Source organism: Mauremys mutica, chromosome 24, assembly GCF_020497125.1.
Source record: "Mauremys mutica isolate MM-2020 ecotype Southern chromosome 24, ASM2049712v1, whole genome shotgun sequence".
Taxonomy (NCBI): domain Eukaryota; kingdom Metazoa; phylum Chordata; order Testudines; family Geoemydidae; genus Mauremys; species Mauremys mutica.
The window spans coordinates 8,694,337-8,709,648 of NC_059095.1; the positions used below are offsets into that span (position 1 = coordinate 8,694,337).

Below are 15,312 nucleotides of genomic sequence, written 5' to 3' on the forward strand. Positions count from 1 at the left end.
CCGGCTCCGGCCTATAAGAGGGCTGGTCGTTGACGTCAGCTTTCTCTTCCGCCCGCTCTGTCCCCGCCAGCGAGACAGGGCCGCAGCCGCCGCCATTACCGGTCCCCTCCTTTCCTCCGCTCCCGGAGAATCCGCCGCCATCCGCAGCCATGGTGAGCCATCCGCGCCCCGGGGGCGGCTGGGGGGACGCGGGGGGCCCGGACCCGGGCGGGCCGCTGGGTATGGCCGCCCCCTGGCCGGTATCGATCGACGGGGCGGCCTGGGAAGTGGGGGGTGGGGCGGCGGCGGCCTGGGAAGGGGGGGGCGGGGCGGCTGGACCCCTAAATACTCCTCCCCCCTCCCATACCTGGGACTGCGGGGCCCTGGAGCCGGGTAGGGGGAGGAGGGGGTCCGTCCCTTTCCTGGGTGTGGCTTGTGCCGGCCAGGGCAGTGCCCCCTAATGGGAAGTGGGGAATGGAGGGTTAACGGGGGGTGGGGTGGGGTGCCCCTTCTCTAGGGTAGATCTGGCCCGTGTTGGAGCGGGCTGTGCTGCCCCCGTTAAAGGAAGCCCCGTCCCCGGGGGAACTGGGTGCGCCTCTCGCAGTGGGGCGGTTGCCCAGTGGGGTCTGCTAGCCCCCCCTTTTTTGGGGGGGTGATCTGTGCCCTGGCACAGCGAACACAGACCTTCCCCCTCTTCTGCCAGGTGTGGATGCGCCATTGGGGCGGGGGGCGGAGGCTCTGGGGCCTGCTAGCTCTCCCCGGCCTCCTTGCTGAGCACTGGGGGTAGGCGTGAGCGTGCCCTTGTACGCCCAGTGGCTGTGCAGGTTGCTCAGTGATGCTGATCGGCCTCCTCCCCACAGAGACAGGAGGGCGGGGCGGGCCCCCCCAGCCCCACTCTCCCGGCGAGGGGTTGGTTTGGTGGCGCCCCGAAGCTGCGGTGCGGCTAGGAGTGATGTGGCGGGGTGGGGGAAGGCAAGTGCCAGGATGATGTTTCTGGTCTCTCCTCTCTGGTCAAAGGGAGGTACTGCAGCCCGGGGGGGGGGGGGGGAATATTTCCTGCAATGAGGCAGTAGCGCTCTTATGTAACTCTGCAGTCTGGAGTAAAATCCGAGCTCGGGTGCTTGGGTTGTGAAAGAGTGAGCTGGTGCGGAAGGTGTCCTGAGTGGGCTTCTTTTGTGACCTAGTGGGATAGCTGTGTGTGGTCAGGGTAGGAGCCCAGGTGTGAAATGTGAGTGATGGTGATCTTAAGACGGGGTTACAGGGGAATTTATTGACTGTCAGAGCCTATTAGGCTGTGGAAGAGTTGCCCCAAGGCAATTGTAAAAGCCACTGGTTGGGGCATTCAGCTAGATGGGAATGCACTGGGAAACGCTGCTCCCTGTAATGTCTGCCGCAATAAACAGAGTGACTAAGCTTGGCATTGCTATGTTTGGATTCCTGGAAGAACTTGCCCCTGATCATATAACCTTCTCTTCAAGGTGAACTTCACAGTAGACCAGATTCGGGCCATTATGGACAAAAAGGCCAATATCCGAAACATGTCTGTGATTGCCCATGTGGACCATGGCAAATCCACCTTGACTGACTCCCTAGTATGCAAAGCTGGTATCATTGCTTCTGCCCGTGCTGGTGAGACCCGGTTCACTGACACGAGAAAAGATGAGCAGGAAAGGTGCATCACTATCAAGTCAACGTAAGTTCCTTCGCTTCAAGCATCCTGGTGTTCAGTTGCTTCTCTTCCTTGAGTCATGGTCTGATCACAGGACTGGGACCTAGGAACTCCTCCTGGGTTCTAGTTTAGTTTCTGATACTAAGCTGGGGGAAGAAGAAACTACATAATAAAGTGCTTTGGTTGCCACCAGAGGCTTACTTCCCTGCAACCTAGGGCAATGTAGTACGTCTCAAACTGGGGGTTGGGACCCCTCAGGGGATCATGAGGTTGTTACATGAGGGGGTCACGAGCTGTCAGCCTCCACCCCAAGCCCTGCTTTGCCTCCAGCATTTATAATAGTTATATAAGTGGTTTTTTGTTTATTAGAGGGGTCACACTCAGAGGCTTGCTATAAGAAAGGGGTCACCAGTACAAAAGTTTGAGAATCACTGGTAGGAGTACTAAATACTGGCTTGTACATGGTGCATCAATTACTGTCTCTAGGTAGTCAAAACTGTAAACAATCTTTCGTGCAATCATAAATTAAAATGTTCCCTGTTAGTATCTACTTATGTTAACTGATGTGGAATCCCTGGAGCTGGTTTGTTTAATGCATTTCTTTAGCCAGCAACTTTCTGGTCTCTTTTATCAGGAGTATGCCAAGCTACCTGAGCTAAATGTCCTATAAATGCATTGCCAAAAATAGAATGCATTAAAGAAGAGTATTATCACGTAGCACTACTTTTGTGTATCTTTATTTTTCAGAGCTATCTCTCTCTTCTACGAGCTGTCTGAAAATGACTTGGCCTTCATCAAACAGAGCAAGGATGGTTCTGGTTTCCTGATCAACTTGATTGACTCACCTGGACACGTAGATTTCTCTTCTGAAGTCACAGCGGCTCTCCGTGTCACTGATGGTGCCCTGGTTGTCGTAGACTGTGTCTCTGGTGAGAACCTGTAGCACGTTTAAATGCATGTTGTATAGAAATAGCATGCTTGTCCTGCAGCAGTAATCACCAAGATTCTGCCTCCTCCAGGTGTGTGTGTACAGACGGAAACTGTGCTGCGACAGGCCATTGCTGAGAGGATCAAGCCTGTCCTGATGATGAACAAGATGGACAGAGCACTGCTGGAGCTGCAGTTGGAGCCAGAAGAGCTGTACCAGACCTTCCAGCGTATTGTGGAGAATGTCAATGTCATCATTTCTACCTATGGGGAAGGAGAGAGTGGCCCCATGGGAAACATCATGGTAAGGAGAGGAATCAAGGGAATGTATTCCAAGTGAACACCTGTCCAGAGCTTGCCCTCGGGTGTTTTGAGACATCCTTCCCCTTTGAAGCAAGGAGCAGTTGTCTGAGATTCCTCTGGAGGTTACTTCCATCGTAAATTGACATTGGGGACCCAGAAGAATGTTTACTATAACACAGTATGGGTAGTTGGCTTGAAATACAATTGACTTATAGTCATGCCTCAGTTTGGATGCACTGAATTACAGGTTTAATCATATTGCGATCTGACCTACTTGGTGTCAAACCACAGTTGGTGGGGGTGGGGGGGAAGAATGTCAATACAAACTTCACCTCAACACTAATCTTCTGATCTCTTTCAGATTGATCCTGTGCTAGGTACAGTTGGCTTTGGTTCTGGCCTGCATGGCTGGGCTTTCACCCTGAAACAGTTTGCTGAGATGTATGTTGCAAAGTTTGCTGCAAAGGGTGATGGGCAACTGGGTGCTGCTGAGCGTGCCAAGAAGGTAGAGGACATGATGAAGAAGCTGTGGGGAGACAGGTAAGTGACCTGAGCTCATGGGTTTATCGTGCTGCTGGTTTCCGAGCTTGGGCTTACCCTATCTAGTATTACCTGAGCTACACCTTGAAGCAGCTAGCTGAAACAGTGACCCCATAACTAGAGATGGCAGAGCACAGAGGTGGTCTGTAAACTCAGACCAGGCAGTGGTGGGGAATACCTGTATAACAGCTCCAGGACAGGGGAATACTTGCGCTCTCCTGAGCTGGGAGCAAGGAAGCAACAGTATGGTAGCACCCAAAGGAAGGAATCCTAATTACGGTGGGTGGCTTATTGTGCTGACTGCTTGCAAATCCTTCATGGGAGGGACTTTAAATCTAGATTTAATCAGACAAATATTAGGGGATGGGATCAGGAATACACCATACAGGCAGATCTCTCTCAGTTTTGCTTTTGAAGCAAGTGACTGAAAGTGCATCAAATCTCAGGAAATAGAGGTAAACTCATCTCAAAACAGTCTTTGACTTGATAACCCTTCCCTCCATCTTGAAAGGCCAACAGAATAAGCAGTGCTAATTAAACAAGATGGCAAAACCACAATCCCCTCTGATTGGATTTTTCTAGATATTTTGATCCTGCTTCTGGCAAGTTCAGCAAATCTGCTACCAGCCCTGATGGAAAGAAACTGCCCAGGACTTTCTGCCAGCTGATCCTAGACCCCATCTTCAAGGTAACTACCATGGTACTAAGTCTCCTCTTAACTGGCCGTGGTCTGTGCCTCCTTTGTGTGTGCATGATGATGGAAAAATTTCTTCACTTTGACCTGACTTGACTGTTTGAAGAAATTTAAATATCTGACCCACACACAGAGCTGAGCTGTGCACTAAGGGCTGGGAGAGTTACTGCTCTCTAGACAAGAAGCTGTTTATAAACCATGTATCTGATCAGCTGACCTACTAATTGGCCGATACAAGGGTTGCTGTTAATAAGGCAGTTAAACTGCCTTTTACTGGCTGACCCTGGAGAAGGAGCATGAGCTGCTTTCTCTGTGAACTGGGTTGCTTGATGCTTTCTCCCCTAACTTTGAACTCTTGCGCTAGGTCTTTGATGCAATCATGAACTTCAAGAAAGAGGAGACTGCTAAACTGATCGAGAAACTGGACATCAAACTTGACAGTGAGGATAAAGACAAGGAGGGCAAACCCCTACTGAAGGTAAGAACTGCCGGGCATTGCAGTGGGATGCTGAGCTAGTCTTTCAACACTGGGCTGTCGGTAGATAACTGAAGTCTTCATAACTTGGATGAGAAACTTAAAGGGGGGAGGCAGTAGTATGAGCAAAGATGGGTTTGCCTGAGCCTCATGCCTCCAATCTGCTTTTTCAGGCTGTGATGAGGCGCTGGCTGCCTGCCGGAGAAGCTCTGCTGCAGATGATCACCATCCACCTGCCTTCCCCTGTCACAGCTCAGAAATACCGCTGTGAGCTGCTGTACGAGGGCCCCCCTGACGACGAAGCTGCCATGGGTATGACGCACTTGTAGTGTGCAGGAGCATAACTGCATTAAGGCTCTAAAAGGCCCAGAGCTGTTTGTTTGCTTTTCAACAAGTATACAGCTGGGCTGCAGTCGTAATTCCTGCACCTGCAGCCTTTCTGGTGTGGATCAGACCAGCTTATTAGTGAGCAGCTTTCCTGTGTATAGCTGGGCTAGCCAAGTACCTGGATAGTAGCCAGAGTATATACTAAAGGCTCAGTCTATGTTGATTACAATGATCTCTTGGCACATGGCTTTTCCTTGCCAGTTGGGCTAGCCAGCTACTTGGATGGTAGCCAGCAGGCAGGTGTCACAACTGCTGCATTCCATCTGAGTGATTACCTTGCTCCAAAGCAGAGAGCACTAGTAGTGGAAGAAAGGACCACAGGTCAGCACTGATCACGTCTTCTCTCCCAGGTATTAAGAACTGTGACCCCAAAGGGCCCCTGATGATGTACATCTCTAAAATGGTGCCAACCTCAGACAAAGGTCGTTTCTATGCTTTTGGACGTGTCTTCTCTGGTCTCGTCTCTACTGGCTTGAAAGTCAGAATCATGGGACCAAATTACACTCCTGGCAAGAAGGAAGATCTGTACCTGAAACCAATCCAAAGGTCAGTAAAGGCAGGGATTGATCCCATGTTGAGATTAGATTTAATGCCTCATTTTCCCCCACCCCCTTGATGCAGGTTCCATATTTACATCTACATTCCCAGCCCTTGGCGTGACCGTTTAGTAGTGTCCTGATGTTTGTCTGTCTTCAGTGGCCCTTTTCTGCCCCTCACTGGTCTACTCAGTCAAGAGACAAGGCATCTAGCTTTCCTGTGCAAACCTGTCACTTGTAGGCTGGTATCCTTTCTAAGGAACCATCCAGATTGACTAGAGTTTTTCTTCACCCAGGACCATTCTTATGATGGGCCGTTACGTTGAACCCATTGAGGACGTGCCTTGTGGTAACATCGTTGGGCTGGTCGGTGTTGACCAGTACCTAGTCAAGACCGGCACCATCACCACCTTTGAGCATGCTCACAACATGAGAGTGATGAAGTTCAGCGTCAGCCCCGTGGTGCGTGTGGCTGTTGAAGCAAAGAACCCAGCTGACCTGCCCAAGCTAGTAGAAGGACTGAAGCGTTTGGCCAAGTCTGACCCTATGGTGCAGGTAAGGGTCCTCTGAGGGAAACTCTTCAATAGCAGTTCCTTGGCGATCTAGGAGATTTGTTGGAGTATTGTCCACAAACTACACATGTAATGATGCAGCCCAGTACCATAGAGGAACAATGTTTGCTCATCTCCCCAAGCCACAACATTTGAGTAGAAGAGATTTGAGGGAATACTGGCAGAGAGCTTCCAAAACTCATCCATGTGAAGGCCTTCACTTGGATGAAACCTGCAGCATGCCATGGAAGCATGGGACAGGGATAAGATTTTTATTTTTTGGGGTCAAGGTCCAGACTCTAGAGCGGGGGTGGGCAAACTTTTTTTGGCCTGAGGCCCACATCTGGAAATAGAAATTATATGGCAGGCCATGAATGCTCATAAAACTGGGGTTGGAGTGCAGGGTGGGGTGAGGGCTGGGGATGAGGCGTTTGGGGTGCAGAAGGGTGCTTTGGCCTGGGACCCAAGGGGTTGGGAGGGGGGATCAGGGCTGCGGCAGGGGGTTGGGGCACAGGGGTGCAGGCTCTGGGCGGTGCTTACCGGAAGTGGCTCTCAGAAGCAGCAGTATGTCCCTTCTCCAGCTCCTGCACAGCCAGGCAGCTCTACATGCTCCGCTGTCCACAGGCACCGCCCCTACAGCTCCCATTGGCTGGGAGCTGCAGGGGCAGCATGCAGAGCAGAGCCCCCGGCTTCCCCATACGTACAAGCTGGAGGGTGGTCATGCTGCTGCTTCTGGGAGCTGTGTGGATCAACCCTGCTCTCTGGTCGGAGTGCCAGAGCAGGGACAGCCCCAGACCCTGCTCCCCAGTGGGAGCTCGAGGGCTGGATCTGGCCTGTGGGCTGTAGCTTGCCTACCCCTGCTCTAGAGAATAAATTGACACTTTTGAATGTCCTGCAAATGGGTTTTAATCAATTGGGTTTGGCCCATGGTCTGCATATTGACTGACTACCCCTGGGTTGGGATCAACTGCATCTCTGGCTGGGGTGAAATGATCTCCCTGAATGCTCCACCACATGAAGGTCAGTCTGGGGACCATTGGCAGGATCCTGGATAATCTTCAGTCTTGACTAAGCTCCAGAGTAGCAACCCAAGATCCTCAACAGCATGATTTAGTTAACACATCACTATCCGCTGTACACCTATTGAGGGGACATTTGCGCATTGAAAGGCTGCTGGAACAAAGCATGTGGCATGCATAACTATTTTTTTGCCACCTGAGGCTACATACAGCTTCCATCAAAGTTCTTAACAGAATGTGGAAAACACCTTAAGGGTCTCCTGTAACTTAACCATTGCAATGGATGTCATGGTGATTCCTCTTCCGGTCAGAAAAGGAAGGGACTGGGAAGCACAGCATCTCTGCTTCTCCTGTTCAGAGGCAGAAAACTATCACCCTGGCAAATATCTTCAGTGACAAGACTTACTAACCTTGCTGGGCCACCACCAAGTTTTTTTTCCTCCCCCCCCACCCCCCCTGTAAATCATTGATAGTGTAAAGATCCAACGTCTCAAGTGACTTTTTTAACAATATAGACCAGCACACACAGGTGCTTTAATGGAGTCCTAGTAAGGAGTCTCCTCCTCCCTACCCCCACTGCATGACTGGTCTCTGTTTCAGTGCATCATTGAAGAGTCTGGAGAACACATCATTGCTGGTGCAGGAGAGCTGCATTTGGAGATCTGCCTGAAGGATCTGGAAGAGGACCATGCATGCATTCCAATTAAGGTAAATCTGCCACATCTTCCCTCTTGGTCTAAGCCTAGAAGAACTCAACTGAAAGCTGAGTGGATGAAATGGCTGCAGATCTAGTCAGTCTGAACTCCTGGATTACTGGGAGCAAGTACAACTGCTGAAGCTGTTTTCATGATGGGGAAATGCAGTAGCTCTGTAGGTACCAAATCCATGAGGCTGCAGCAGGGTGTGGAATACCCTGTCTCCACAACAGAGGTGCTGTGGCTAGTGGACTGACCATAGGGCTGAGTCAGGTGTTTCTAACCCAGCTGAGCTACTGACTTCTCCTAATTCTGCTTTCCTTAAGTATATACTAATCTATAAAATGGAGACGGATGCCTAAAATGAGTGAGTCTCCTACAAAAAGGGTGGCTGACGTCTAGTGCAGGAACACTTCAGAGTAGTAACAGTTGTCTTGTGTTTCTGGTATATTAATAATGCTGACTGGATGTCCTGCTAAATTTTTCTATGCTGGATACAATCTTGCACTTCAAAGGCCTTTCATATGGCTTGTGGGTGTAGAGTAGGCTTCACAGCTCAGTTAAGTGACTGACTATTGCTTTACTCTTTCCAAATCCTCTGGAACTAACTGGTGACTGTTTGTCTGCAGAAATCTGACCCTGTCGTGTCTTACCGCGAGACGGTCAGTGAGGAATCCGATGTGCTGTGCCTTTCCAAGTCCCCCAACAAGCACAACAGGCTGTACATGAAGGCCCGACCCTTCCCAGATGGATTGGCTGAGGATATCGACAAAGGCGACGTCTCTTCCCGTCAGGAGCTGAAGCAGCGTGCACGCTACCTAGCTGAGAAGTATGAGTGGGATGTCACTGAAGCCCGTAAAATCTGGTGCTTTGGTCCAGATGGCACTGGCCCCAACATCCTGACTGATATCACCAAGGGAGTGCAGTATCTGAATGAAATCAAGGACAGTGTTGTGGCTGGCTTCCAGTGGGCTACTAAGGAGGTAGGTGCAGTAAACTGCTATTGATCAAAAACAGGAATTTGTTGCTTTTGCCTCTTCTCCCCTCTCTCCACCCAGGTACTACATGGCTCACTAGTATGGCAGTACAACATACTGCAGTCCTCCCCTGGGTAGCTAACATTGACTGGCTGGCATATCTTGATGCAGCTGCTAAAATTGCCTTTAATTTCATCCCATAAAATAGGGGAGACTTTCTCCGTTTATTAAGGATTCTGATATGCTAGGACCACAGTAACTCTTGGCAGTACTTTCCCTTGGCATCTGGAGATGAATGGATGTTTGGCCTGTGTGAGACACTGACTCTGAGCCAGCAGTGGCATCTGTTTCTAGCGCGTTGCTGTTAATAGCACCTGGCATGCCCCTGCTAGAGAACTGTTTGCAAAGCTCTGCAGGACATGGCTGGCACTGTCCTGCATTTGGGATCTGTCCCAACAAAGTGGTACCTAGTGAGTGGCCTGGGGAATCTCAGCTGGCCGCTGATATCTGGGCTATGTTCTCTTTCAGGGAGCTCTGTGTGAGGAGAACATGCGCGGAGTCCGCTTTGATGTGCACGACGTGACCCTGCACGCTGATGCCATTCACCGTGGTGGTGGGCAGATCATCCCTACTGCCAGGAGGTGCCTGTATGCCTGTGTGCTCACTGCTCAGCCAAGACTTATGGAGCCCATCTATCTTGTAGAGATCCAGGTACTTGCACTTTGCTTAGATTCAGATCTAACGTTTGCAGCTCTTTGAGACACAAACAATCCTACAATTAAAGGACTGACATTTTAAGCTTTAAGATGAAAGCAATGCCTGTAATACAAACTTTCTGTGTCCCAGTGTCCAGAACAAGTAGTTGGTGGGATCTATGGTGTCCTGAACAGGAAGCGTGGCCATGTCTTTGAGGAGTCCCAGGTGGCAGGCACTCCCATGTTCGTTGTTAAGGCCTACCTGCCTGTCAACGAGTCTTTTGGTAAGTGACCTTGTTCTTGGTCATCTGATTCCTTCTATAAGCCTAGGGACTTCTGCTAGAGTGCCACATAGCATGCCTCTAAAATGTTAATTGGGGGGAGGACCCATCTCTGCTTCCTTCACGGGGTCATGGTGCATGGGCCTAGTAGTTAGTCTTCCCTTCACCACCACCTCCCTTTTTTGAGCCTAAACACTATCTCCTCCCTCAAGTGAATGGAACACAACAGTGGCTTCTTGGGGCTTAAATACCATGTGCTCTAATTTCTCTTGGAAAGTACTTGGTTTGCTCTTGGTGACTCTGTTCCTATTTTGGTTTGATCTCAGAACCTCATAATCAAATGTGCTTCTCTTTAAGCTCTTATCCCAATGGACTTTTTTCCTCCATAGGTTTTACAGCTGACTTGAGATCCAACACCGGTGGCCAGGCCTTCCCCCAGTGTGTGTTCGACCACTGGCAGATCCTGCCTGGGGACCCCTTTGACAACACTAGCCGTCCTTGCCAAGTCGTTGCTGAGACCCGCAAACGCAAAGGGCTGAAGGAAGGCATCCCGGCACTAGACAACTTCCTGGACAAATTGTAAAAACTACCCCCCAACACCAGTTTAAAATCACTGTCGTTGGACTCTGAATAAACTAACTAGCATAACATCAAATGCAGCAGGCAACTGTAGACTGCAGTGACCATCTCTTTGCATTATACTTAATCGGTTTCATAGCAATTTGAGACTTTCAGAAAACACGTTGATATTCAGCCTTATAGGTTTCTGTGTTGCACATGACTCATGGGGGCCCCACTTGGTGCCATTGTAACTTAAAAACATTTCCACTTGATGCAACTCAAGTTGCCCAGTTCCATATTTATTTGACACAGGAAAGATGCTTTCCTCTCTGCAGGGATTGGGCAAAAGGGGTGGGGAGGTAAGAGGGCACCTGCCGCTTCAAAGGGGGAAATTCATAATGCCCAACGACTTGCAAACCGAGCAAAACATTGCCCGAAGAGGGTTTGCTTGAGTTAACGGCCTTTAGTATGTTTTTTTTTTTCTTTCTCCCCAGGGGAGGGGGATGTGTAAGGGGACTTGTAGTTGGGCAGAAACTCAAAGGCAGGAAGATCTTGTGCAGTGTGATTGTCATCATGAACATCAACCAATGTATTAGTGCCACTGGAATAATAAATTTGATATGGTGATGAGTATTCAGCTGGATTCTTGTTCAGTTTCACTTCATTCCAGACAGTCCAGCAGAGAGGAAATCTTCCAGCTCCAGTGCAGGCACTGAATCTAGCCCCCCTTCATTAGTGATCCAAAGCTGCTGGGGTGTCTTAACACAGAGTATCACCCCTGCCTGATTCCTAGGGGAGAGGCTCCTGTCACAACTGCCAGGCTCAGCCAAGGGCTTGTATGGAATGTCACTCCAGCTTGTTCTATATGCTACTTTCCCCAGTCAGGAAAGTGTGAGCAGATAATCAAACCTAGGACTGTAATTCATGGTTAGCAGGAAATCTGTACGCCGAAGGTTGTATAGCTCCACTAAAGCAGCAGTGTGTGGTCCAACCTGAATGGTTTGTTTCTGCCATAGTTGTCAAGAAGTGCAGTCTCTTCAGGCTGTATACAAGTCAGGGATTGTTTGCTAGCATTTTATTGCTATTTAATCCTCTCCTACAGGGTTTAGGACTCCTCTGTCCAAAAAGCAGCACTGGTTTAAAATGGAAACTGCTGCAACTTTTCTTGTAGACAAGTCCTTAAGTGTGCTGAATGGAGGAGGGGGATGGTGAACCTGATGTAATGAGTGCAGAGACCTGCCCCTCATGTGTATGGGATGTAGTTGTAGCCACATCAGTCCCAGGATATTAAAGACACAGTGAATAAGGGAATATCTTTTATTGGATCACCTTCTGATAAGCTTCTGAGCCACCCCAAGCTCTTCTGGGAAATGTACTCCCCCTGTTGCAGCAAAATGCAAGGTGGAACATTAAGTAGTTAGCACGCATAAGGGACCATTCAAGATGAAGTGGCTTTAAACATTCTGAAAAATCTCTTCTGAACCCTCCACTTCTGGCCTTCAGACATACCCCTTCTCTTCTCTCCCTCCCCCCAAAAAACAAAACAAAACCAGAAGCAAAGCTCCCCACTGACCAGGCCTTGCCGGAAGTACAGATGCAAAATCTGGACCCATCTCCCCTGCTACAATGATCAACAAACCTTTCAAGATCAATGGATCCTACACATGCCCATCACAAGAGGTGGTATACATCATTCAGTGTGCTAAATGCCCCAATAACACTAGGTGGGTAAAACCAGACAATCCCTATGCTCTTGAATGAACTCCCATAGGGTGTTTGTCTTATTTTCCTATCACCTATTGTTAAGCATATGACTCAGACACATTTTGGGACCTCTGTGTCATCTTTTTGGCCAGGGCTGGATCAGCAGTCAGCCACTAGGCCAAGCCTGGGGATGCCAAAGAGCTGACAGGCAGCTAGCCCTGAGTCCGCTGGGGTTAGTGCAGCAGGAGCAGTGGTGGGGATGGAGCAGCTGCAAGCAGTGCTGTGTCCATCCTGCTGGGTGTTTCTAGTAAAAGTCAGGGACAGGTCATGGGCTTCCAGGAAGTTTTGTTTATGGCCCATGACCTGTCCCTGACTTCTACTAAAAATAGCCATGACAGAATCCTAACCCTACTTATGGGTGAACGCTTCTTTCCATAAAGCAATTAAAACAATCTGTAACCTCCCCACCCACCTTTTTGTCCTATGACTGCAGTGGTGTTAATGGGCCACTCCCCCTTGAATGGAAGATCTTTTCCAGACCTGAAGAAGAGCCCTGAAAGCTTCTCTCTCTTACCAACAGCTGGTCCAGTATTACATCACCTGCCTTGCCTATGTCCTCCCAATTGATGCAACTCCTTCTGCTAACAGTAGGTGGGTGTACTGAGCTCACTCACATAGGTACTTAGCTTCTTAACTATAGTTTGGTCTGTAACATGGCCCTCCATGCTCACCTCTAGCACAAATTAAGGATGCCTTAAGCTCCAGCTAACTGGCCCATCTGTGTGGGTTAGGGTGACCAGATGTCCCAATTTTATAGGGATAGTCCTGATTTTGGGGTCTTTTTCTTATATAGGCTCTTATTACCCCCCACCCCCATCCTGATTTTTCACACATGCTGTCTGGTCACCCTAGTGTGGGTTAAGTTCAACTGCTGCTGGTGGTCCAACTAGTTCCATGGTGTGGGTGCAGTAGCTTGAGTTGCAATATATCTGCTACCCATCCCGTCGGTGTGTTGCAGTGCGGCGGCCCCCTACTCAAGTCGTGCCACTGGTGGAGTGAAGCCACGTTCAAAGGCAAAGGAGTAGCTCTTACTCTTAAGTTTGATTGTTCATAGCATGTCTACATTGCAATAAAACAGAGCTGGCCTGTGTCAGCTGACTTGGGCTGGGGCTGTGGGGGTATAAAACTGCAGTGTAGATGTTCGGGCTCCCTGCTGTGCTCCTGACAGCTGTTAATTCAGCTGACTCTTAGCCCAATTCTACAAGAGAGGAGGTGGGCAGTCCCCTTCAAGAACATGGCTTCTGTGCTGTCAAATAGAATGTGGGATTTGGCTCAGAAATTTCAGGAGGAATTTTTTTTTTTTTTTTTAAGCATTTGAGAAACATGTTCTGTTCAAACATTGCTGTGTCAGCCCAGCACAGAGAGATGTTTGAAGAAAGAGCAGCAACAGGCTCTGTCTGCTGCATTCTGCGCAAAGCGCAGTGCAAGTGTGTGCAGTCTTTTCTGCCCACCTTGGGAGCTTAATATAAAGCTTGGGGAGTGAAGAGTCCAGGGGCCCTCATGTCGAACCCAAAGACTCACAATAAATTGACACACCTGCAGCACTTAAGGACACTTGCCAGTACAATACCATTGGAAAGGACTTGGAAATCTATGGATGAAAAGCACCAAAAGGTGAAATTGTGTTAAAATTACATGTACCTTTCAAGATGGTCCCTGCCCCAAACAGCTTCCAAGCCAGTGCAGCCACCTCTTCCATGGAGGATAGGACATAAAAGGCTACACCAAAATGTGGGAGGGGGATATGGAAGGACCGTGGGGCAAACTTTCCCATACAGTAAGTGCCATGGGTTCACCCAAGCAGCGCGGGAAGGGCCTCTGTTCTTAAATTGTATAGTTAAGAAGAATGGTTTAAAAATCCACACCCATATGACTAACAACCTACATGTCGCTGGCTCTGCCGCGTTGGAACATTGTGGGTGTGGAAAGGCAGGGAGGTCTGATCTCCCAGCTCAGTAGCTGTTAGACACTGATACACAGCACTCCTTGAGCTGTACCTGAAACGCCCAGTGGAGGCTGGGAGACCAGCCCCACTGCAGCCTGGCCCATGGAGGAGCCTGCCTGTTTGCAAGGGTTAAAACAGACAGAAGCGTGTCTGGCTCCTGCGTGTTTTCTGTGACTGAGGTGGAGGGGAGCCCCCCTCCCTGGAGAAGGGGTGTGTGGTACAGCGGTGGGGGATTTTTCTAGGGCGGGGCCATTCAACACATGGCGAGGAACGAAGGAAGGGATGTGAGAACTGGGGGGTGGGGTGGGCAGAGGACGCTCGGGAGATGGGGCAGCAGCAGCCAGGCCACGGGGGGCACTAAGAACCCTGGGGATGGTAGAGTGGGATGGGGCGTGGGTGGGCCTATAGCAGGGGCGGCTCTAGGAATTTGGCCGCCCCAAGCACGCATGACTGTGGAGGGTCCGCTGGTCCCGCGGCTCCAGTGGGCCTCCCGCAGCTGCGGAGGGTTCGCTGGTCCAGCGGCTCCGGTGGAGCATCCGCAGTCATGCCTGCGGGGGGTCCACCCGAGCCGCGGAACCAGCGAACCGTCCGCAGTCATACCTGCGGGAGGTCGACTGGAGCCGCGGGAACACCGGACCCTCCGCAGTCATGCCTGCGGGAGGTCCGCTGGTCCCGCGGCTCCGGTGCACCTCCCGCAGGCATGACTGCGGAAGGTCCACCGGAGCCACCTGCCGCCCTGCCGGCAAAATGCCGCCCCAAGCGGGCGCTTGGGTCTGGAGCCGGCCCTGGCCTATAGGGGAGCCCCGCTGCCCGGGGGGGAGGCAGGAGCGGCGCCAGGGTTTTTGGCGCCCTAGGCGCAGGGCCGGCTCTACCCATTTAGCCGCCACCTCCCGCAGGTGTGCGGATGCTCCACCGGAGCCGCGGGACCAGCGGACCCTCCGCAGGCACGCCTGCGGGAGGTCCACCGGAGCCGCCTGCCGCCCTCCCGGCAAAATGCTGCCCCCCCCCAAATCCTGGCGCCCTAGGCGACTGCCTAGGTCACCTAAATGGAAGCGCCGGCCCTGGGGAGAGGGATGGGGATAGGCCCAGGGGGTGCACGGGGGAGCCCCGCCGGCGGGGGGAGGGGCGGGGATAGGCCCGGGGGATGCACGAGGGGGAGGGGTGGGGATCGGACCGGGGGGAGGGGCGGGTATAGGCCCAGGGGGGTGCACGGGGGAAGCCCCGCCGCCAGGGGGGAGGGGCGGGGATCGGGCCGGGGATGAGCCCGGGGGATGCACGAGGGGGAGGGGCGGGGAGGGGCCCGGGGGGGCCCCG

At 51.2% G+C, this 15,312-nt stretch overlaps 1 protein-coding gene and 1 non-coding gene across 2 annotated transcripts; both read left to right on the forward strand.

Annotated features, from left to right (window-relative positions):
* Nucleotides 1–10,922, forward strand: EEF2 (eukaryotic translation elongation factor 2). The gene is made up of 15 exons (XM_044998646.1): nucleotides 1–152; nucleotides 1,458–1,672; nucleotides 2,396–2,577; nucleotides 2,668–2,879; nucleotides 3,240–3,418; nucleotides 4,001–4,106; nucleotides 4,477–4,590; nucleotides 4,761–4,899; nucleotides 5,325–5,520; nucleotides 5,807–6,065; nucleotides 7,681–7,788; nucleotides 8,405–8,758; nucleotides 9,281–9,463; nucleotides 9,599–9,731; nucleotides 10,118–10,922. Exons 1-15 carry the CDS (start codon nucleotides 150–152, stop codon nucleotides 10,309–10,311), a joined length of 2,577 nt encoding a protein of 858 aa, XP_044854581.1. The 5' UTR covers nucleotides 1–149; the 3' UTR covers nucleotides 10,312–10,922.
* On the forward strand, nucleotides 4,166–4,236 carry LOC123356136. Its single transcript, XR_006575291.1, has one exon. It is a non-coding gene; the product is annotated as a small nucleolar RNA SNORD37 (small nucleolar RNA).
* Nucleotides 10,923–15,312: the final 4,390 nt, after the last annotated feature.